Source organism: Rhyacophila brunnea, unplaced genomic scaffold, assembly GCF_057557595.1.
Source record: "Rhyacophila brunnea isolate RB1 unplaced genomic scaffold, BYU_Rbru_1.0 scaffold_24, whole genome shotgun sequence".
NCBI lineage: Eukaryota > Metazoa > Arthropoda > Insecta > Trichoptera > Rhyacophilidae > Rhyacophila > Rhyacophila brunnea.
The window spans coordinates 12367938-12392077 of record NW_028232904.1 but is presented as its reverse complement, the minus strand read 5'-3'; the positions used below and the strand labels follow the sequence as shown (position 1 = coordinate 12392077).

At 34.8% G+C, this 24140-nt stretch overlaps 1 protein-coding gene across 1 annotated transcript in view; it reads left to right on the top strand.

Moving 5' to 3' along the window:
* LOC147069059 (uncharacterized) overlaps positions 1-23931 on the top strand; it is a 28998-nt gene extending 5067 nt beyond the window's left edge. Inside the window, exons 3-10 of the mRNA XM_085951595.1 lie at positions 2834-3001; positions 4629-5435; positions 15841-16192; positions 19645-20248; positions 20328-20496; positions 21041-21920; positions 22804-22996; positions 23514-23931. Of these exons, the coding sequence (XP_085807721.1) occupies positions 2834-3001; positions 4629-5435; positions 15841-16192; positions 19645-20248; positions 20328-20496; positions 21041-21920; positions 22804-22996; positions 23514-23931 (3591 nt within the window). The remainder of the gene's footprint in view (positions 1-2833; positions 3002-4628; positions 5436-15840; positions 16193-19644; positions 20249-20327; positions 20497-21040; positions 21921-22803; positions 22997-23513) is intronic.
* The last annotated feature ends 209 nt before the right edge of the window (positions 23932-24140 follow it).

The following is a 24140-nucleotide window of genomic DNA, read 5'->3' as shown; positions in this document are numbered from 1 at the left end:
GAGGTTCGCGACCGACAGACGAACATGACGCCTCAGATCCGACACTTGGATGCGCGCGGAAAGCCCGTTTTCTCTCTTGCCTCGGACGCCGAACAGCCAGCATCTCCAGCCAAAAAGACCGTTGGCAGCACGCTAAGCCGCAAGCCCTGACTTCTCGCCTCGGACGCCAAGCCGAACAGCCAGCATATCCTCCAGCCAGAAAAAACCGTGTCTACAACCCGCCTAACGACGATATAATAAACTCCTGCCATCATCCACAACGTGCGTTTCTCTCAATTCCACCCCGCTTCTGGCCCGCTAGTGATACGGCCTTCACCATTCTCCTCGACAGAGAAAGGCCGGTATCAATGTCTTGGTTATTCTTAAGGCCGTGCTATAATGAATCACTAAAACTTGCAGACTTTCAAGCCCTTTCTCTAAAAGGAAAATGTCTACTGAATAAAAATATTGTAAATATTGCGGATTGTCGCCTTCATGAGCCTGTGGCGAAGAGTGCCTGTCTAAGGAAAGTAGGCTGTGGATTAGAGGTGAGCTAGAAATACTGTCACCAGTATATGCACTCAAGTCTCAGCATGCTACTACCCATACTCAGTATGTATGGCCCAATAAACTTATTCCAAGAAACTGGATGAGAAGATGAGATCATTGCCGCGACTCGCTAGTTGGTACTGTTGGTAGACTTACCGTCAATACTATTGACATTACATGCGCGCGAGCGAGATAGCATAATACATGTATGTCGAGCTATGATATACTCAACTGTCATTGGCGTCATTGCTATCCCTTTCTCCCGAGTTGTAAAGTTGGTATAGTGAAGGACAGAAATGGTGACAAGTTCGTTTTATAGTAATAATATGGAGTTAGTTTTAGTTCCAGTTGAGTATGAGACTGATAAGTATTTAGACGTCTATCTGGTTTTGTCACGTCGGGTTTCTCGATTTTCTAGTGTTATAATATTTGGAACTTATAAACTGAATTCAAATTTTATGCGTGATTGTGTAAATGGATAATAATTATATAAACATTTTGTATAAAAATGGCTTCTAAAAAGTCAAGTACGCCAAACGCTCTATATAATATCCCAAATACTAGTAAGTATTTTGGAACAAGTTTCGAAACCAAGTATTTTTTTATACTGGTAGTAAGTATACTTAGTCTTCAAAATCGACCAGTTTTCTCACCTCTACTGTGGATAAAAGAAAAAAATACTAGGCCTGCGTATTTCCGTGACTTGAATTTGAATTGTGTTAATCTTACGTATTTAACAGAAACATAAAAATATGACATATGAAGCGTCTAATTCCAAAAAGCGATAAGTCCACATTTGGTCAAAATCGAGAAAAAAATATGCACGTATTCTTTGTATAATTTTACACAATATTTATTGATCTATAAATTCCAAAACGCGACATAACCCTATGAAAAAAAAAAATTTTAAGTCTCGATTTATTACAAAAATCGCCAAGTCCGTGTTTCATATTATTTAAAGCTTTGTTGGTTTCGCGCGTGTTTAAGTCAACCAATAAGGGAACGTTCAATATTGGAAATGGCGTCTCCCATGCTGTAGCATCTGGTAGACTCATGACAGTGCCACGGAAATATGTGCCTTATGCGGAATAAATTAAAAAGTGAGGTACAAGTAGCACTACGTCCAATTTTATTTTGCCTATATTATTATTACATTTATGAGTTTATCGGCTGAAACAAATTACCATTTGGTTCTAATTTCGACTAGAATACAACGGAAAAAATAATCTCACATTAAAACAAATAATTGAAGCTTGAAACATATAAACGTTGTTTCCTGAAAATATATAATTGTGGACTTGTCACTTTTGTAATTAGACGCCTCATATTACTTCTTTATAATAGATGATTTAATAAAAAAGGACCATGATGCACGCAAAGGATAGAACTTGCGCCAAATCGTTCGGCTTCTGAACCACGGTTATATGACATGACACGCTTAAAATAGTGTATATAAAATTAACTATCGCAGTAACACCCAAGTAAAACACCCACGGTGGCCGCGCGGCTTAAGCGTTGGACTATAATGCCGTGGGTCCCAGGTTCGAATCCTGGGTCTGGTAAGTACACATAATATTGTTTTTCAATTTGTGTCTGCCAGATGGACCTAATAGGTTGAGCAAGTGGCTGACATCCATTTCGTGTAAAAAAAAAAAGAAGCTAAATCTGTTAATACAAACCTCTACTCTGTGGAGGCCCATATGATCCTATTAGGATCGGACATGGTCGAAGAAAGAAGAAGAAGTAAAAAAAAACCAATTTCATGAAACTAAAACTGCATCTTTATAATTTTATTATTATATGATTTCATATATTTCTTTTCTCAAAATTTTCCTCAAAATTCTCTTTCAATAAATTGTTCCTTGACTCAGCTGAGTGGATTGCTAACACCAATGAAATTACTATTGTATTTTAGATATTTTAATTGGTTCTGCGTGCGGGTATTCTTCCTCATCCTTTTTTCACGTTTACTCTCCAAGCTGTCACTTATTCTTTCTCAGAAAGATTCTCATAAATGTTGATTAAATATTTTTTGAACTTCTATTGTTTATCAAACTTTACGAGGTTCTAAAAAAGTATGTCAAACGATATTGTATAAAATATATTTTTGCTAGTTAAGCACGTTTAAGCTCCTGTGTGGGCAAGGAGCCCCAAGAGAATATACTGTCTATGTTAAATGCTATCGTAATTCCACATCAAATTAATCTGATATTTTTATTAGGAGAACATTGTATTCTGTTAAGACCCGCTGACTAATTATATTTCATGAAATCATTTTAAAATAACATTGTCATCGAATTTTCAGGTATTAGACTGCCGTCTGGAGGTTGATTTTGACGTTCGGATCCTGGACAGCGGCTTCGTGAAGCTGTTTCGGCTGGCGCAGCTCGCTGTTGAGTATCTACTGCAGTGCCGCAAGTATCTGGACATGGCCATACCTGCTCTACAAGCCGAGATCAGAGATATGGCTGAGGTATTGGACCTTTAAGTTTACAATTCGATGTCCTTCCAGAAGGAAAACCTATTTTAAACAATATTGAAGAGGACCTTCTTCTATTAAGATAGAGCCCAATTATTATGAAAGTAAAGCTGAAAAAAAGATTTTCTAATGTAAGTAGCCCGCACACCGAAAAATAGGTTGGAGGAGGACCATTTTGAAAAAATATCAATAATTTTTTTTTATTGATTTTTTTGGCGGTGGCCACCGACTTCCACATATACTCCGCCTACTATTTATAACTTTTCATTGCTGCAATCGCGGAATACTACGCTTTCCAGATACATTCCCCACACCCAGACACAAATCTAGCGATAAAGACCTGGTTTACAGGTATAAATAACTAAGGGTATGATAACCTATGATTTATTGAGAACTGTCGCATCCACAAGTGGTTATCGAATGCGCGTGGCTTAACGGTCATAATTATTAAGATTCGTCTGTGTCGTTCGTGATGTCTTGTCTTTTCTACATCATCTGGGTCGCGATGCTCAGTCATGAAGTCTCCTGATGAAGTAATATTCCATTTACCTAAATAATTTGTATTTTTTCCATTTCTGGGTGGGGTTCGGGCCCGAAAACCCCCCATGTGTGCGCGCATGGTCTTAAGACCTTAGAAATTGTATACCCATCAAATGTATGTGAATTTAACTAAATCCATATGGTAAATCAATGGTTGTAACACAAACAGTTAAAGTTCTCCATTGATAGACCCGTCTCGGCCACATACAATGGATACCTAAAGATAATTACAACCTAGCTTGCCTGGTCTTCACGTCAATTGGATGGATTCCTGCGTCCTGAAAGGCCACTAAATACCCATTCGGACGGCGAATTCTCTCTGCATAGTGACATTTGCCGTGATGTGTAGCCCCAGGAATTTTAAGCAGTCGACATTCAGGACAGGTGCTATGCAGCCTGTTGATTGTACTTAGTTCTCCTCACACATTTTTCATCTTGTATATAGCGACGGCTCGACGACTTTCTAGGTGGTGGGGTTTAGCCATTAATTATTAAATATACATACATACAGTAGGTAGGTACCTACTTTCTCATATTATACAAATGATACTTATAATAATATGATTTTTATTGATGAGGAAATGAGTAATTTTTCAGAATAAATAATAATATTATCTGAGTCGTCACTTAATCACATTTAAAAAGCGTGCTTAAAAATATTAACTTAATTAATACCTACCTATTAATAATTATTATAGACTTATTATCAGTTTTGAACAACGACATACAGCGAGCGTTTTAACTCACCATGGGGTCATTTGATTCTCTCCCCAGTATGTTAAAATAAATTAAATAGTTAATTTAATCATGTAAATAAGTATGTATATTGTGACAGTGATAAAAATATTGAACTTGTATTTTTGACATAACGATGTGGGGATGGTCCCTACGAACCCTTAAGGTAAAGCCGCCCCTGTTTGTATAAGAATCTTTTTGGTCGTTTCGATCAATGCCTCCGCATTCATTCATAGATAGATACTTGTAATTTATTATATTATTCAGATTTTCTGCATTAAGCTTGGCAACATGTTTACGGTCAAAGTTATGCTTACTAGTTTATCAGTTATTTGGTCTTTTTTAGGATGCCGATAATCTTAGACGTCAGCTCCGTTCAAAGGAAGACGAGATAAGAAAGATCCGCAATAAAACGAGGAAGCAGCAGAAAAATATGGGTAACATTAAAAACAGCGATTTAACAAACTTGCTGAGATACGTAACCAGGCACGATGCAGGAGAACATACGAATGTAAATGCACCATTTCAAAAATGTCCACATTGCGAGAAGGCCTTCTTAAATGAATTCTTCTTACAGTCACATCTTGTTAGAAGACATTCCAATTTCCAACCGCAGAATGTTGTACCTAACGACAGAAATGAAGACAGCCAATCACCGGGACATATGGTCGGTTATAATTTTGAAAATGAACGATTGCACCATGAAATAAAAGACTTGAAAGAAAGGTTGAACAATACGGAGAAACGATTGTATTCCAATAATAATATTAGTAAAGATATATTGGATAAGATCGATAAACAGCCAGAGGAACATTTGATTGTTGTTAGTAGATCGCCGATTAAAAATGGACCCAACGAAGTGGTAAGCAATGACGCGGTCGATGAGAATGATAAAGTCGAAAGGGATTGCATGGAAAAAGAAACCTTGACCGTTGATGTGTTCGAAAAATGGAAGAAAGAAGAGAGACTGAAGCATTTGAACGAGATTGAAGCGTTGAAGAAGGAGCTTGAAGAAAGTATTGAATCAGTGAAGAATACATCAAAGGAGAAAGTGGAAAGTGAGGACAGTATGGAGAGGTATCAGCTGGTGACTGCGGCGCTTAAAAAGCAGGAAGAGGAAGTCGAATCGCTGAGGAAACAGCTGCAAGAGAAGGTTGGTAATGAATATTCAAAAAATACTCGTCTATCTATAAAATATCCAAAATTATGCAATTAAATCATACATAGCTTCGGTTATAGATAGAATAATATTTTTTATCTATTATAGTTTGGTTTAGGCAGGGCTAAATGAGTCGCTTAGAATCATAACTCACATATTCCAAAAATCGAGTTTTGAGATAATCACAAAAAACCACCAGAGCACTATTTTTAGTAATTAGAAGAAAAGTATTGAACACACTTGAAAATTAATGAAGGAGTGAGTCGATTGACATTATTTTTTATATATATAATACTCCTAAGGTTATGGGAAGCATTTAAAATTTTTACAATGTGAGTTTTGACACCAACTTTGTGAATATGTGAGTTATGACCCCAAAGTGTAGGAATAATGTGAGTTTTGATTCCAAGCTACATAAATATTAATACATGTAGATTGTAGATGCATCATACTTTTTATACAAATTTGGTAGGAATTATTGGATTTTTGAATAAAACCAATTATTGTAGGACATTCTGTCATATTTTATTTTGTTCTTACATAATTATTAGCAGTAATTATAAATTGTATTCTAAATAATATTATATCTTCATCCTAACGTGACTCCAGACACTGAACTTTATTGATTTCACATTTTTTTATGATCAAATTCTTGCATTCTTCTGATTGACAACGATTTGCAAAGATTAGCTCCTTTCTGATGTGTACATAAGGGATATTACAGGCATTCCACTTGCCTTGTATCTGAAACCAAAATAAAACAAACCAACTTAATAAACCCTTGGAAGTATTTGTCCTTTATTGTGGAACAAAAGGAATACGTAGATACCTACTAATATATAATTAGCTCTTGGAAAAAATAAGTCTCACTCATTGTAAAGTTTATTTTGATGTCAATGGAATCTTTTATAGGTATTCATGGTTATAAATAATATTAATATATCATTAAAGCATTGAGCTGAATATATTTGACAGTGTCATTGTGCAAAGTAATAAAATAACTAATAGTACATACCAACTTATTTTTATTGTGACTATGTATGGAGCACAGTGTTGCCAACCGTACTATAATTATAGTACAATACTATAATTTTGAACCGGCGAAAAATGTAAAATACTATAATTTTACGCCAAATATGCTAAAATACTATAATTTTAAGGGATTCAAGACGAAAAATGTTCCTGTACTATATTTTTTTCATAAATACTATAATTTTAAGCCTTTGTACTATAATCAGCATAGAAAAAGATGGCAACACTGATGGAGCAACAATACTCATGTGACTATTGTCATGTCAAACAATAGAGCCTATAGATCCAGAGCAAATTGGCTGGCAACAGCCAATGACAAATTCTTAAAAAGGCTTAATTAAGTTACTGAGACTGCTAAGAATAATTATTAAACTTTATATTTTATACAGAAGGTATAAGTGATGACAAAACACAAGCTATTATGAATGGAAATTCAATATCACATTTTGGTACTGACCTGTCAATCTTGGCATAATTTTTCTTCCAGTTTCAGGATACTTTCCTCTCTTCCTTACGACTCCACCTATTACTGGGGATACACTTATATCCATATTGAATAATTCTATATTATTTTTAGTCAACTTTTAACAAATAACGCCGAAATTATCAAACACAATGACTACACAAGTGAACAGCAACTTCTTTTTGAGATGCGAAATCCGCCATGACACTTTGAGAAATAGAGCTCTCTGATTGGTTAGAAAGACCTTGGAGTCAAAACTCTCATTATTCTTTGAATTATGTGAGTTTTGACTCCAACAGTGAACTTTGTCAACGATTTTCACATAGTTTAAAGTGACTTTTGATACCCAACTATTTTCTGTATATAGATTAATGCATTTAGAATCACTAATATTTAACTCAAAAATGCAAAATGTGATTCTAAGCGACTCTAATAATGAATTTAAACAAATGAACCAACAGTATGTGTAATATATATTCTTAATCCAACAAAAACAAATAAGTATGAATAAAAAGTGTGCACAATTTTGTCGTATTGCACAAAGTATACCAAAACTAGTATGGTTTGGTTAGACAGGCTTTAATTGATTTTTAAAAACTAACCAACACCATCTACTTATGACTAACAGAGTTTAATGTGCACTACTTATGCTGGATCTTAACAGCCTACCTTCACCCTTCGCTACTAGTATACGGTCATTTCTTTCTGATGAGAAAGCTTACGGCGAACTGTGCTACGGTGAAATGTAATACTTACTACAATTTACATGTGAGGCGTCTAATTCAAAAAAGATGTTTTTTAAAATACATTAAAAAATATTAAAACTATGAATTAGTCAAAAATCTCTTAGGCGATGCTTAGAAAACTTAATAAACTAAATTTTAATAATAAATATTACCATAAAATATATGAGGCGTCTAATTCCAAAAAACGATAAGTCCACATTTGGTCAAAATAGAAAAAAAAATATGCACGTATTCTTTGTATAATTTTACACAATATGTATTGATCTATAAATTCCAAAACGCGACATAACCCTACGAAAAAAAATGTTTTAAGTCTTGATTTATTACAAAAAGCGCCAAGTCTGTGTTTCATATTATTTAAAGCTTGGTTGATTTCGCTCGTGTTTAAGTCAACCAATAAGGGAACGTGTAATATTGAAAAGGGCGTCTCCCATGCTGTAGCATCTGGTAAACTCATGACAGTGCCACAGAAATATGTGCCTTATGCAGAGTAAATTAAAAAGTGAGGTACAAATAGCGCTACGTCCAATTTTATTTTGCCTATATTTATTACATTAAATTTAAGAGTTTATCGGCTGAAACAAATTGCCATTTAGTTCTAATTTCGACATAGAATACAACGGAAAAAATACTCTCACGTTAAAACAAATAATTGAAGCTTGAAACATAAAAACGTTGTTTCCCGAAAATATTGAATTGTGGACTTGTCGCTTTTTGTAATTAGACGCCTCTTGTAACCACCGAACCGAGCCTATGTACGGTCAAAAAATTTTAGTTTCAACACAATTTCATAAATATTTATCAATTAAATATCTATTGCCTGATAAACCCTGAATCATGCATATATCATGATACCTATAACTTTTACTACGCTTCCAATTATTAATAGTGCAGCTTCTCAAAGAATAATATAATAAAAGATTTAAAACCTACTAAACATTGTAATTATTGCTCCAAATAATTCTGATAAGTTCTTTATCAGTTTATATTGAACAAATACCACGTGCATCTGATGCAATTCACTTAAAGTAAATACCGCTATCATTTTAAACAACCAAAAAAGACTAAAAAATAACATTTACTCTACTGTATTGGCACAGTTAATAACATTATCCAAATATTGTAATCTTAAAACAGTAAATATGTATTAAAAGAATTAAATGCACTTAAACTTAAAAATAATATTGAGATAAACTATTTTATTTTGAATACAATCTAGAATAGTTACATTTTAACGGTGTACATTGTTGGCGGTTACATGTAAATTGTACCTACGTATTACATTTCACAGTAGCACAGTTCGCCGTGATCTTTCTTATCGGAAAGATATGACCGTATACTATACGGTCATCTCTATAGCACCGAGATGAAAAAAAATTGCTTTGTTCATGAAGCATTCATTGCAGACAATATTGTTCCTTCAAGAATGAAAACCTAACCTACCCTAACAATTAATCCAGTATATCGGCTATTTTCAAAATTTGTTTGCCGCTGGCTTCCTGTAAACCGACAAGAACCGTGTTTTATTTAGACATGAATTTTATTTCAGTTCTATACGATCCAAAGAGGTTGAACGGTCTTTAATATACGACCACATATTTCCGATACAACATTTCACCGTAAAAAGTGTGATACGGTGAACTGCATACATCAAATTTCCGGACACGACCCCCCTAGTTTAGTGGTGATTGACCATGGCACATGAAAGAATTTAGTAACTTTAAAGATCATCGACGATTTGTAGCAGCAAGTAAAATTGGAAAATCGACTCTTCTCTGGAAAAATCTTTTCGGAAGGAGAGCTTATAAAAACTAGACCTGAAATTCGGGTGGATTTTTTTAAAAGTGGAATAGTATTGCAGAAAAAGATTTTGGAATGGAAAGTTTAAAAAAACTTTTGTTGTGGTTTGGTGAGTCTTGGCCTAGGGGATTTTTTTTATGGAAACAAAATACTCAGCTGTAGTTAAAAATACGGATAAAATTTATGCATAATAATTACAAGATAAAAAGAACTTTTTATATACAACGTTTTTAAATTTTCTGTTGAATCATATAAACTTGACTTGACTAGCTTAAACGATCAAAAAAAATTGTATTTGATAGAAATAATACTGAAATGTCACTTTGGCATTCGTGATTTCCATAGTAACGCACGTATATATTAATATTTTAGTTGCTAGGACCCCACCAATAATGGTGTCGAAATAACTTTTCATACGAAACCGAATTAACTGTAAATGAATTCAATTCTACTTAAAGATGGCTAAAAGTATTAAAAAAATGCATTGGCATCGTGTTCTGATATATTCTAAAAGTTTCAAATATCTAGCTAGTCGGGAAGTTAGTTAAAAATCGATTGCAAGATTTGTACCGGACAAATAAGAATACGACCTAAGAAAAACGTTGTAAAAAAGGTTTTCCACCCGTGTCATAGTTTGACACACTTATAACGTACGGTTCACAACAGCTGATTATTTGATGTGATCAAATAATTTCTCATGATTGAAAGAAATTTCACAACTGGTGTGTCAATTTTAAATTGTTATATTATTATCTGCAGTCAGAAATCTATTAGTAAACCGTAAACGTGTTCCGCTTAAAAGATCTTGTGATAAGTGCAGACCGTTTTAATAAGTCATTTACCGCCACGAGATTAATTTCATTGTTCACATATCTGTGTCAAGATAAAGACGGTGCCTCTTAATTCTCTGACTAAGTGAGAGGCAAACAGCATTATCAGTGGAACGTACCTCTAAATGCAGGGTTCGTAAGACGCGAATCAAATATTATTATCTCTGGTTGTCGGTCTGGAATATTGTCATTGCTTTATTTTTAATTGACACGGTAAAAGCAATCAGGCCAACGGATTAAGTAAAAAATCATCACCGTACACGAGGATATGTGAAGCGCCTAGTTTCAAAAGCCCCTAAAACGATTTTAGGTAGTTCTGAGAAAAATGAGAAAACCGTAGATTTACTTTATGTATTTATTTTTTAATTCGTTACATTCTATGGAGTATTTTGGCTTTCCATTTTAGGGGTATTTGAAAAGCACACCCTACCATTTTAGCGGGTTTTGAAATTTACCATAATTTTTGATCGTATTGACGGTTTTTGGCGTTTTTTAAAGTTCAATCTTTGGCCATCATATAAGTAACAAAAATATCCATCTAAATACATATCTAACTGAAAAATTAAAAAAAAACCGTTTTAGGGGCTTTTGGAACTAGGTGCTTCATGCTTCCCCTTGAGTTTTATATTTTTCCAGGTCCTAAACTACTTTCATTTTTATTAAACATACATACAGTCGAACTCGGTTATTACGATCACGGATATGAGATGAGGCGTCTAATTCCAAAAAGCGATAAGTCCACATTTGGTCAAAATCGAGAAAAAAATACGCACATATTCTTTGTTTAATTTTACACGATATGTATTGATCTATAAATTCCAAAACGCGACATAACCCTACGAAAAAAAATATTTTAAGTCTCGATTTATTACAAAAAGCGCCACATCCGTGTTTCATATTATTTAAAGCATGGTTGATTTCGTGCGTATTCAAGTCAACCAATAAGGGAACGGTCAATATTACAAATGACGTCTCCCATTCTGTAGCATCCAGTAAATTCATAACACTGCCATGGAAATATGTGCCTCATGCGGACAAAATTAAAAAGTGAGGTACAAGTAGCGCTATGTCCAATTTTATTTTGCCTATATTTATCACATTTAAGAGTTTATCGGCTGAAAAAAATTGCCATCTGGTTCTAATTTCGACATAGAATATAACGGAAAAAATAATCTTATGTTAAAACAAACAATTGAAGCTTGAAACATAAAAACGTTGTTTCCCGCAAATATTGAATTGTGGACTTGTCGCTTTTTGTAATTAGACGCCTCATATAACGAGATCTCGGATGTAATGAGGAAACATTCGTTAACATTTTAGTTTATGATTTTCTTCATACATTTATTCACTGTTATAACGAGCAACTTATTGGATATACCGAGCTAAAATATCGTCAAAAATTTTCTTAAAACTGTTAATGTGTCGATCGTTTAAAAACATTTCGACCCTAAGCAATAAAATCCGACCGGACAGGATGCCGCCGGGATCGGATTACGTTTATGACACTGGTTAAGTGTCTAAGTACCTACCTAATTGGTGTTTTCGCCGACAATATTGAAAAAATATCCACGCATATTGTTGAAATAAGTAAAAAATTCAAGGCTTGTGAAGTCAGTACGTACCTACTAGCGTTCATTACAATAAACAACTTCTTTTGTCGTTTTTTTAATTTTTCCAATTCAATCATGCAGCATGTCAGAATTCGAGGCCTTAGTGTCAAACAACACAATCTACAAAAGTGCAACTTTACAGGAGAGCCAAAAATCGTTATTTTAGATTCTTGTAACTCAACAAGGGAAATGTTTATTTAAAACCTAATGTTAATATTTTATAATTTATTGTGTATTGTACATTTATCTTGCTTATGATGATGTTAAAATTTATAGGGATAGTTTAAAAAATATATGAAAACAAGGGTAACTTATGTAGCTAGTTAGCGTTAAACTTTACTGACGATTTAATAAGAAATTAGAAAAGATTGACATAACTTTGTTTGACTATCGTGTAGCCGTAAATGTAAAATAACGTTATCTCAAAAAAAAAAAAAAACACTTTTTTGTAGATAACGTTTTTGTAGATAGAAATCATCATATTGTCGGTGTTTTTTAAAAAGGGCGAATTAACCAAAATGCTATTTTACAGGAGGATTTTTAACTTTTCGTCGCTATAGGATTTGTTTTCCGAATATCCATTTTTGTCGAAATCGACATTTTAATGCAGTTCAATTTCTTTTATCAAACTCTACCGAAATCATTTATAAAAACGATATATTTTTATCTAGGAACAGAGATATTTTTTTAAAAAACCCGAATACGCCATGTTAAGTTACAATTACTCCGTGGTGTTCTCCCGAATATCCAACTATTCGTACCTGAATATCCAAGTTAATTTTGGTCGAAATATATCTCTGGCTGAGTGTTTATTTCCCGAATATGACTTTAGCCAATCAAACCGCGCTCACGCCGTGCATCTCGCTCCCACATTCACGCTGTCTAGCTCTAAAACAATCACGCCCACTTTCATATGTTTCGGCCGTCCGGAGACTTCTTTCAAATTTCGTCTTATTGATATTGTTTTTAACGTTACTATTGTTTTAATAGTGAATTCATCAAATTTGAAGAGATCATTCATAGCTGATACATCACCAGTTCGAGTTGTGGAAGTGACTATTTTAACCTAAATAACTGCATTTTGTTTTGATAAATGACACAAAATCCCAACGGTTATATGAATTCTACAGTATGACCCGGCAACTACTATGACGTAAAAAATAATTATTATTTCAAATTATTATTAATCAAACTGTCTTTATTTTACTTTTAATCTAGGTATTTCTATGAAAATAAAGGCGATGCTATTATTTATTTTTGAATGCGCTGATAGTTAATTTAATTTAATATGTATGTTAGTAACTATTTATTTGGTGGATATTATATACTAAGGATATTGGTACCTACCTAATATTAGCAGTTAATGGTAATTAATTTATACATGCTATTATTTTGTGTTGTTATTCCTTACAATAGTAAATATATAATATTTATTTGGTGGTTTGTAATAAGTTTAATTGTCAATTATAGAAATATATAGATATAATAATATACAGATATATATAAATAGTTTTTTTTTTTTTTTTGGAAAAAGTATTAATATAAAATTGTTAGCAAGTACGAGTAAGTACCATCATAAAATATTGGAGAAATGACCGTGACGGCGGTTAATAATTGAAGTAGTAGATACCTTATAATATATTTTATCAGAAGTTATTAAAAAATATAAAATATAAAAAAATAGTTAATTACTTAAAAACTATTTTATTACTTAATCCGAAAAAAACCGAAAAAGCGATTACCGCATGTTATTATTACATACGAACTTGGGTAATTACGATCATTAAGTATTTAAATAGTAGAGGTAATTATTAACAATTATCGTGTAAATAAATATAACATTTGAGGCGCGTACTTTTTGACCACTCAGTAATCTGTGGGCCGTGCAGCAATACGCTACGGTTTTAAATCCCGAACGTCCATGTTTTGTCCCGAATATCCATTATTCTGAGAGAGCGCTAAAAATTTCCCGAATATCCACAGTGAATACTTGTAAATAAAACGCATTTTCTGTGCATTTAATGATTTATACCAGTATATTACTCTTGGAATCTATTCTTAGATAATTTTGCAATCATACAGTATTGAAAGAATGATTGATACATCTACTGATATTAAAATATACGACAATGAAATTTGTTTTTCGTCTCCTGTAAAATTGACATTTGGTCTATTCGGGAAACAAATCCTATAGCGACGTTTTGACATTTGTTTGTTAATTACCTGTGGATGATTATAAATATCCAACAAGTTTATAATAAAGCTTAGAAAGAATGCTGTCATTATAATAGGCATTATTATATAATATTTTAAAAGGCCTAATATGCCACATTCGTTTTTTATTCGTAATACTAAATGGATATTCGCCCTTATGATTATTGTTTTTAAGTACTTTCCTGTGGAGATACAAATTCGCCGTTTTTATACAACAAAGCTAGTGGGGTACATATTGTATTTTCATTAAAATCTCGATTTCACCAAAATGGTTGATTCACCCTTTTCACAAAATACCGACGATATTATACCTAATATGGATATCATGACAAAAGACCAAGAAATGCATCAATTTCTTTTAAATTACTTACTATTAACAGATTTTGTTTTTTACGAGAAATGGATGTCAGCCACTTGCTCAACCTAATAGGTCCATACCCTGACTCACACACAAATTGAAAAACAATATGCTATAACTTGTCAGACCTAGGATTCGAACCTGAGACCCACGGCATGATAGTCCGACGCTTAAGCCGCGCGGCCACCGTGGGTGTCTTTAACCAACCAACCCAACTACAAAAGTGCCAACTACAAAATCGATTACTGAATATATTTAACAGAACATAATTATATTAGTTGAACTGACAAAAATATACAGACGTGGAAGGGTTTATGTGGGAGGGTTTGTTTTCACTTCAATTAAAATCATGGATTCGGGGAAATTAAATATTAAGTATATTTTTGGCTTTTCACACGAGTTATGCGACATATACATTGTTTGAAGTAACAAAACTTTGGCGCGGGAAAAAAAAGGCGGCGAGTTAGGTTAGGGAGTTTTATGGGCTACTTTCTGACTACCTACCCTATATCCTTCAAGCCATGCAGAGTCAAGCAATGCTACTTTTTTCATATCTTTCTTTAGTTGTCCTCAATCCTTTCATTTATTTAAAAGTTACAACTATACTAATAACACACGAGTTAGATATAATATTTTTCTTCCTAATTCTGTCGATTACAGGATTATTGATGGGGGATTTAACCATTTATTACATTGATTGGTATGAATACTTACATATAACCATAGAGGTATTAAATAAAAAGAGGGGCAAGGAATCGGCTTTCTCATACAACTGAATGAAGCAGGCCAACAATAACCGTCAACTTACGAGAAAAAATTCAAAAAATTCAGGGCATCACGGAGGATTTACTTTGGTCATTATAACGTACCCATATAATATAATGTTAATGTGGAAATTTTGCCACAACTTGATTACCAGCCCGCCTCACCATACTTTTTCACCATACCAGCCTGCTTCACCATACTTTCATATAATCTGCCGCCCCTAGCATATAACTCTATTCCAGTTTCTAAATAAAGAGGTTTAAAATAATTCCTTTTCATTTCGTAAAACTATTTAATAAGATTATAATCTATAATAAACACGAAAAAATGTGGCATAATAATCATACAAGTATCTGTACTACAAACTACAGGCTGAACACCCAAATTTATCCTCAATTTTTTATATTTGTTTGACATAAATTTTCAAGTGTAAAAAAATAGCTCTTATAATGTTTTAAAAAAATAAGGTGCCTAGGTAGTAGGTATCAGTTCACTTTAATCATGCATACATCAAAGAAACGAGGTCAATCCCCTTAAGAAACTGTAATTTTAAACTAAAATGTATTTTCTTTAAATTTCAGACAGTTCCAGATTTCCTCGATGTTTCCAGCCGGCTAGAAGCCCAGGAGAGATTCTGGCGTTCAAAGATGCAAGCGGCAGACGAAGAGAATCGCAAATCTATGCAAGACTTGCAAGCTAAACTATTGACTCATCTGGAGCAATCTCAGAACGCTCAGTCGCTCTACAGAAAGAGAATTGATATCTTGGAGAGCAGTGCCAAAGAGCAGACCAAGACTTTGGAAGACCAAGCCAAGAAGTTAAGTCTGGTGGCCGATGTTAGGAAAGATCAGCCGACAGAGAGAGGCCTCGAAGAACTGCAGGGCAGGTTGATAGGCGGTGAAAGTCACGAGAGTTTGCCCCCCTATGAAGAAGGTTTGTTGTGACTCTTCCATTTAAAGCAGATTATTTGATAGCTAATACTGATTTTTATATCCATTCACTTATATGGTGGCAGGCTGTAAATGATAAAAGAAACTGTGAAGAAAACATTATTACAATCCACAAATACTTTGCAAAATCATTGCTGTGATTACATACATCTGAATAATATGACTCAAGTAGCAATGTCCCTCTTCCCAAATGAAACCAATGCTGATCTGAATTTACGCTCATGCAACGTCCCACGTAGGAGCATCCTTTACCAGCGGTTTGAGCCAGTGGCACGTCACCTTTTCAATATAAAAATTTATTTAATATATTTAAAGAAATTGAGAACCTGAACAGAGTTTTTTGGATTATAACCAGAGGGTATTGTATGATCTTTTTGTAAAATACCCACATTGTTTGTAAACTGATATCGCTTAACAAATGCACATTACAAACATTTGTAAGTCTACGCACATATTCATCTGCACACATTGTTATCAATTAAATGTAGTCTGGGCAGCCCGTATCATACAGATTTATGAGATTTAATCAAAACAACATTCGTCGAGACCACACGGCGTTACTTTTAGTGAAACAAAATCTGTAGACACGTCCACGCTCGCATGTTTGTTTGTGCGTTTGCATACGTTTTCTATTCGTGGTGAAATACAAAAAAAATGCACATTTGTTTAAAATAGTATCTATGAATTGTTTTTATACAAATGTTTGCAAACAATTGATATGCAACTTAAAAACTGTTTATATAATGTTTTTTTATTTATCTTGATTTGGGACTTGGCATAACTCGGCACATGATGGCGGTTCCACAACGTTTTTAGTATTGGTGAATTTGTAATAATGTAAGAATTATTGCACCATCCATTCTGCCCTGAGAGAAGCGGAAGATCGAGAAGGATGGAAAGTCTTGGTCGCTCAAAGGAAGACGAAATTCAAATTTGGTCACGATCCTCAGCCATGAGTGTACGACCAAGAAGAAGAAGAATTATTGAGATCTTGACTACACTCGCCTACGTAATCAAGTGTATATTTATAAAGTGTTCATTTTATTATACATGCAAAGCTAAATATGGAAAATATTATGTAAATAAACATAAATAATTTACATAGCCCGACAGTCACTAGATCAAAATTGATAAAGGTTTATGTATATAATTCCCCACACAGAAGCGGGTTTTATTTGTATATGTAAAAATCCCGTATTTCACAAAAACAGTGAATTCTCAGCATACCTATAAGATTAACCGAACCAGAAAAAATGCCGAACTACTAAAAAAAACAATAAGAATTGAAAACTTTGAAATGTTTAGTAACGCACAAGCGCATTTTTTGAAACGTTAATAATAATATTATATAAAATCTGGTAAAAATTAATTATACATTATTTTATTCAGAATTAAATAATAAAATAAAATAATAAAATAATAAAAGGTTTCACAGCGCTGACCGCGTATGGTTTTGACAAGAAACATGACAAGAAATCGGCATTATTATTATTATACCCATAACAAAATTATTTTGTCACCAGCAATATAATAATAATGAGCAGGAATAACGTAATTAAAGTAGGTATGTATTTGTATTTAGTTAAAAATAGACATTTCCGATTTCAAAATTACAATATTTTGGACGTACCTGCTATAATACCTATAGACTTTTTTTATATCTTACATAGTGCGCGGACCAAAAGCATACGCCAAATAGTTCGTCCGGCAAAGAAGCTTGGTTACCTACGAGGAATGGTTATCAGCCATTCGCCGAATTCATTGGAACCTTGCTCTGTTACATATTGTGTACCTTGTTAATATCAAAATCAAGGTTAATGTGCATTTTAAATCTAAAACTATCGTAAATAAATTTCATCAGTGTACCTATATCAGTGGCGGGTTTAGAGACTTGATAAAGAATACTACCAACGTACCTAATAACAATAACAACGTATCTATTTCCCTATCCAATTATTATTGAAGATGACAGTGATGACACATAATATTGGTGGTTTATTTTTTATATGTACACGTACGTGTGAGTTGGAGGAATTCTGCATCTCTGCATTCGACATCTTCAGGCAATATGTAGGTAATCTTGACTCAATAGGTAGGTACCTACTTTGTTGTATTAATTTTATTATATAAGATATAATTAACTGCATTTATTGACAGTGTTTATTTACCATTGATGAGTGCGCATAGTGCCTGAAGATGCCGTAAGTCAAAAACCGGGTCGCAAAAAACGACTCAAATGGAATACATAGTACAAAACTTAAATGCATTAGATTATTTATACCTGTACTTAAAAAAAAAAAACCTAAAAGGATAGGTACATGCTAGTGTAATTTATAATAATATGGGCTTAGTAGGTATTTTCCTTCAAATAAAAATGAATAGCAAACTAAGACGCGCGTAAAACACAAACTATTTTGTGATCCAAAAGATTCATAGCAGCGGCTACCCAACGCTACCAATTGGAGACGTTTTTTGAAGTCGGGGAAAGGAAGGGCGAGGGGAACAGTCAATTTTGTTTGACACACCGCTAGCTAGCCGCTCGAAACGCTGCAAATTCGACGAGCGGCCAGACTGTCTACCGCTCACTCTCCGCGCTTTCATGGTGGTCCCCATACATTTTTTGGCTCCGCTAGACCTGGCCGCCCCTACGAGGCCCACAGGCTAAGGGATATATACAGGCCTCCATAGAGAGAATATCTGTTTTCATTTTCCGATCCGAATAAGACCATATGGGCCTCCACGAAGTGGATGTTTGTATTAACAGATTTTGTTTTTACAAGAAATGGATGTCAGCCACTTGCTCAACCTATTAGGTCCATACTCTGACTCAAACACAAACTGAAAAACAATATGTGTATTTGCCAGACCCAGGATTCGAACCTGGGACCCACGACGCTATGGGCTGAGCGGCTATCGTGGGTATTAGGAAGGGAGAGAATATTAGGGTAATTAACCGATTTTTTATGGCGAATGGTTGTTTGGCAATTGGCACACAAAAGAGGCAAATTTGAGTAAGGGGGGATGACAGCTTGGGGAGACTTGCATGGTTAGTAGCGGAAACGTTAAACGAGGAAGTGGATGATCACCCGCATATTGATAACGGTTCTTTCAGCATTCGGTAAATCTTTTATAACATCCCACTTGCATTGTGATATCAGATTGCAATAGTCTTTTTCCGGATATCCATGTTTCAGACCGACGTACAAATTTGTATTTCAATAGTGTCCGTTTCGGTGGCAACGGGTGGAGGTAGGCTTCTGAGATCCGACATAAATAGTGTACACTAAACTTTGTCAGTCTTACTTATTTGTTTTCATTGAACTAAGAATACAGAATGCAGATGATGCTAGTTAGCTTTTAAAATTCAATTAAACCCTGCCTAACCAAACTATAATAGTTTAGGTATGCTAAGTTTGTTTTTTAAAAATGTTGCAGGATCTTTGAGAATAGATGCACAAAATAAAAAACCAAAAAATTATATGGTCAAACCGTCGTCAGGAGCGTCAAATCAGAGTGCCAAAAAAATCTACAAATCCAAAAGCATCAATTTAGACGATGAAAGCGACATACAATCTTCATCGGAGAGCCTTCAGATCAAAGTTAAACCACAGATAATTAATCACAAAAAAACAAATAGTGGAAGTAGTCAAAAAGATGACAGATTAAAAAATGTAGCTGAAAAACCAGGACACTCCGGTAGCGTCAATATGATAAAAGAAAGAGGGAAATACGTACCGAAACAACTGCTGTTCAATGAAACCGATCTCAGTCCACCGAAGAACATGAAACAGAAGAATGCAACACCGCGTGATATCAGAGAACACAATAAGAGATTGAATAAATCGACTCCTGATTTGAGTTTGAAAGAGGCCAAGTCTTCCATGCCACGTAACGAGTCTTCAGCGAGCGTCAAAGGAAATAAAAGTTCACTGTTCGATGATCAGGACAGTTCGGCGGAGAGCGACACTAGTTCTGACGGTGACGATGAAGATGCAACCGCTGAATTAGATTCCAAAATAAAGGTGGATTCGTTGAACAGGTTTGCTTTACCATTTTAATATTCATAATTTGGAACACACCATAATCGTTTTGAGTTTTAAAATGTATGATTTTTTCAGACTCTCAAGGAAGCCGGGCATTATGGAGGCGGTGAAGGGTGACCTCAATCTTATTGTCACAAAAAGACTGCAGCAGTTGGGAGTCCGGCCGTCGTTCAAGGGCATCACTAAGGATATTTTGAAGAAAAACATGGCCGCCGTGAGACATAGGCGCCATCTTGTAGCAAAGGTATCAAAAAAATTAACCTAATTAACTTAATTTTTCTTTTTTGCATACTATAATATAATATTTTATTAAAGTGCATTTTGCATTGCAGATTCTTTTATAGATAACATATTTTGCGCAGAGATTTATTTTTCAGGGCTACAATGAGATAAAATAAATTTTTACAGTATTGTTTTATACATTATTTATTAGAATATTTATATGAACCAGTGGTGAAGGGTGATTCGACACAAATAGTGCAAACTAAACTTTGTCAGTCATACTTATTGGGATCTATGCAAGGTTTAATTTAATTTTTATAACTAACCAATACCATCTGTAATGAAAAGTTCAATAAAAACAAATAAACATGACTGACAAGGTTTAGTGTGCACTATTTATGTCGAATCTCCACAGCCTACATCCACCCTTCGCTTCTGATATGAACAATCACAAAGTTTAACAACAGTATGTTTTATGCACATTATATTTGGTGGGACTATTTTATCAGTATGATAAATTAAAATCATGCACATCGATCACATAATCGAAATTATATTTTTTTCAGGAGCATGACGGCTTCAATACCATTAGAAAGGATATAGTCGTAGCCGTAGATGATAAAATTAAGACTATGGACAGTGCACGAAAATCCTCCGCTACTTCCAAACAGGCTCCCAACGTTAGAACAAGCCAATCGCTCATTAAAATCGGATCCATACTGAGCAACGTCAAAAATAAAGCGATGTCTGTTATGAGATCGCGAGAGAATATCAAATCTGCGGATAAACTCAATAAGGATTATATTTTAGCTAAACTTAGAAGAGACAGTAAGACGGCCATATTTGACGAGGAAAGCTATCAGGCTATCAGTAGAGTAATTAACAGCGGTAAAAATGCAAGAGGTCAAGACAGAGAGACGTCTCCAAAAGAAGATTCTTTAAAAGTTAAAGCAAAGAAGTATAAGAATCAGATAGTTCTTGATAATGATATACGGAATATGGATAGCACGAGTGGAGATGATTTGAGTCAGTCTGAAGAATCTGACGATGATAAGATGGCAATAAGAAAGAAATCGGATGGGAAACAATTCCTTGTATCGGCGATGGCCCACACACCGTCCACGTCAGTTGAGAACATCTTGTCATCGCCCGTCAGAAAGCCCGGTCAGGTTAGGTTGAGCGATAAGAAAACGGATGAATCGACTAATGTACTATCGCCAGTGAAGAAAATTGAAATGCTGACTAAGGTTTTGAACGATGGATTGAAGTCTTACAATGTGGAGCCGAAGAATGGCCGCATATCCAAATCGGAGGAGAATTTATCTAGTATGTACGCGGGCGCGTCTAGTTCGTCTGATGAAAGTGAGGATCGGATAAGCGGAGATATCAGAAAATCAGCTTCAGAGGAAAACGTTAACGGTAATGCAGCTTCTACATCTACAAAAGGTGAATATTTGAATATTGAGCTATATTTTTTTAATTTAAATAAATAGACAAGATTTTTTGAATGTAGCATTATTTACTGAATTATAACCTATTAAATCTTTTCACCTACTAGGACTTGAGCTCATAACCACTGCATATAGAGTGCTGTGCTTTATCCACTTTATGATGATATCATATAAATTTAGTTAAGACCTGACTATCTATAATCTATAATCTTGTTAGTAATATTTATTACCTTGTTGATTATGAAGTTGATTGTCTTTCCATTGGCGGACGGATAACATAGCTGTTTGGATTAATTATTTCACACGAGTCGAAGACAGATTGGTAGGTTAACAGATATTAACACGGAAATATATGACTTTGAATACCACTAAGTGCTTGCCCAGAGTGAACGCGCGGGCAGCGGCGTGTGCAACTCATACGTATAACCATGAGTGATATGCCCAAAATTTTGCCCAAAGACATTGTCTACTAACATTTCATACACGGTTTAAACGTTTGTGTTGCGCAAGCCGCTGCCGCCACCCAGCCCACTCATCCATTGTGTTCTAGCGCTCAGTCCTTCGTTTTTTCTTATATGTATGTTTCATCATTTTAGTCATTAATCACGTCAACATTTCATAACTATAAGATGATGTCTGAGGTTTAGCAAATTCCGTTACTACTGACGACCATCCCCTTAGGGAAAAAATTAGGAATCATTCTGCTTTATACAAATAATAGTTTTTGTAGAATTACAATAGATAGTATTAATTTGAACATTTTATTATTTGTTCAATGCCTCGATTCAAACAAGCCCGTTTGATCAACCAAATTAGTCCGGATAAATAAGATGAAGTAATCTAACTAACACTATTGTTGTTATTTTTTTCTGTCATAGGTGTGTTAAAGAGTGTCCTGTCGACGGGCTCTTTATCAAAGAAGAAGGTCCTCTTCGATCTGGACGCGAATCAGATGAAGTCGCTCAGTGCCAGCTCGTCTGTGAGCGCCGCCATCGAGGTGCAGGCCAAGAGTGACTGGGACAGCAGGGCTGCTCAGGATACCGACTCGGATAGCGAATGGAACATATCTAAGTGAGTGTTCATCTACTATATGCCCCAGGTAGACATTAGAGGCCGCATACAAAACTATGGATCGTGACATTGAGTCATGTGGCTTTTTTCTGTCGTTTTTTTTCAATACATGTTTGAATCCAGAGCATTGACCCAATGGATTCAGCAATGGCTATCAAATCATAAATATTCAACATTTATGATTATGGTTTGATTAGGCAGGGTTTAATTGCATAATTTTAGATAGTTTATAGATATACGAGTATTTTTTGACTATTATCTATTATGGCTTGGTTTCGCAGGGTTTAATTGAATTTTAAAAACCAACAAACACTATCGATACATTGTAGTCTTAGTTCAATGAAAACAAATACGTTTGACGGACAAAATTTAGTGTGCACTATTTATGTCCATTTTTTTACATCCTACCTCCGACCTTGCCATAAGATACCTACTCTATTTAGAGACAAAAATATTATTTCATCTTTATAATAGTTTTGAATCTATGTATAAAGGTATTTTTTTGTTTATCATTCAGCATCGACGCAGAACCCATAAACCACAATGCAAGCGTCCACTATAGCTCCAATGAAACCATTCACCTATCAACGAAGCAGAGTCCGAAGATTGCCGAGTTGTCCAAGACCATCGGCGCCCAACTGAGCATGAGGCCCGACAAGCCACCGGCGGGTGGCATCGAGACCATGTTCCAGGCGAAGAGCGTGCAGAATTCTCCGCTGAAACCCCACCCTACCAACGCGCACGGCGGAAGCACCACCAGTGTTGCCAGTTCTATATTTGACGGGAATAATTTGACTTCGAATCAGAGTCATGGCAGTGTCGTTACGCAGCCAGTGCCTCGGCCCAGGACGGCCATGCAGGGGAGGAATAAGATGCTGGAGAGTGACCTGGAACTATCTGATTGGAGTATTGAAGATCTTTTGAATGGAAAATAGAAATGTTCCTTAATTGTCTGTGTTTAGATTTCATTAAGATTCAATTTTTGAGTTAGTCAACGCATTGACCGATCACTTGGACACGCATCTAACAAACATTAAGAGACAAGAAACCATGGTCATACACACACATTTTGTCGAAATTATTATTTCGCGTGGATAAGTTTCCAAACAAAATTGCATGTCTAGTGCAATTGATTGTAAGTGTC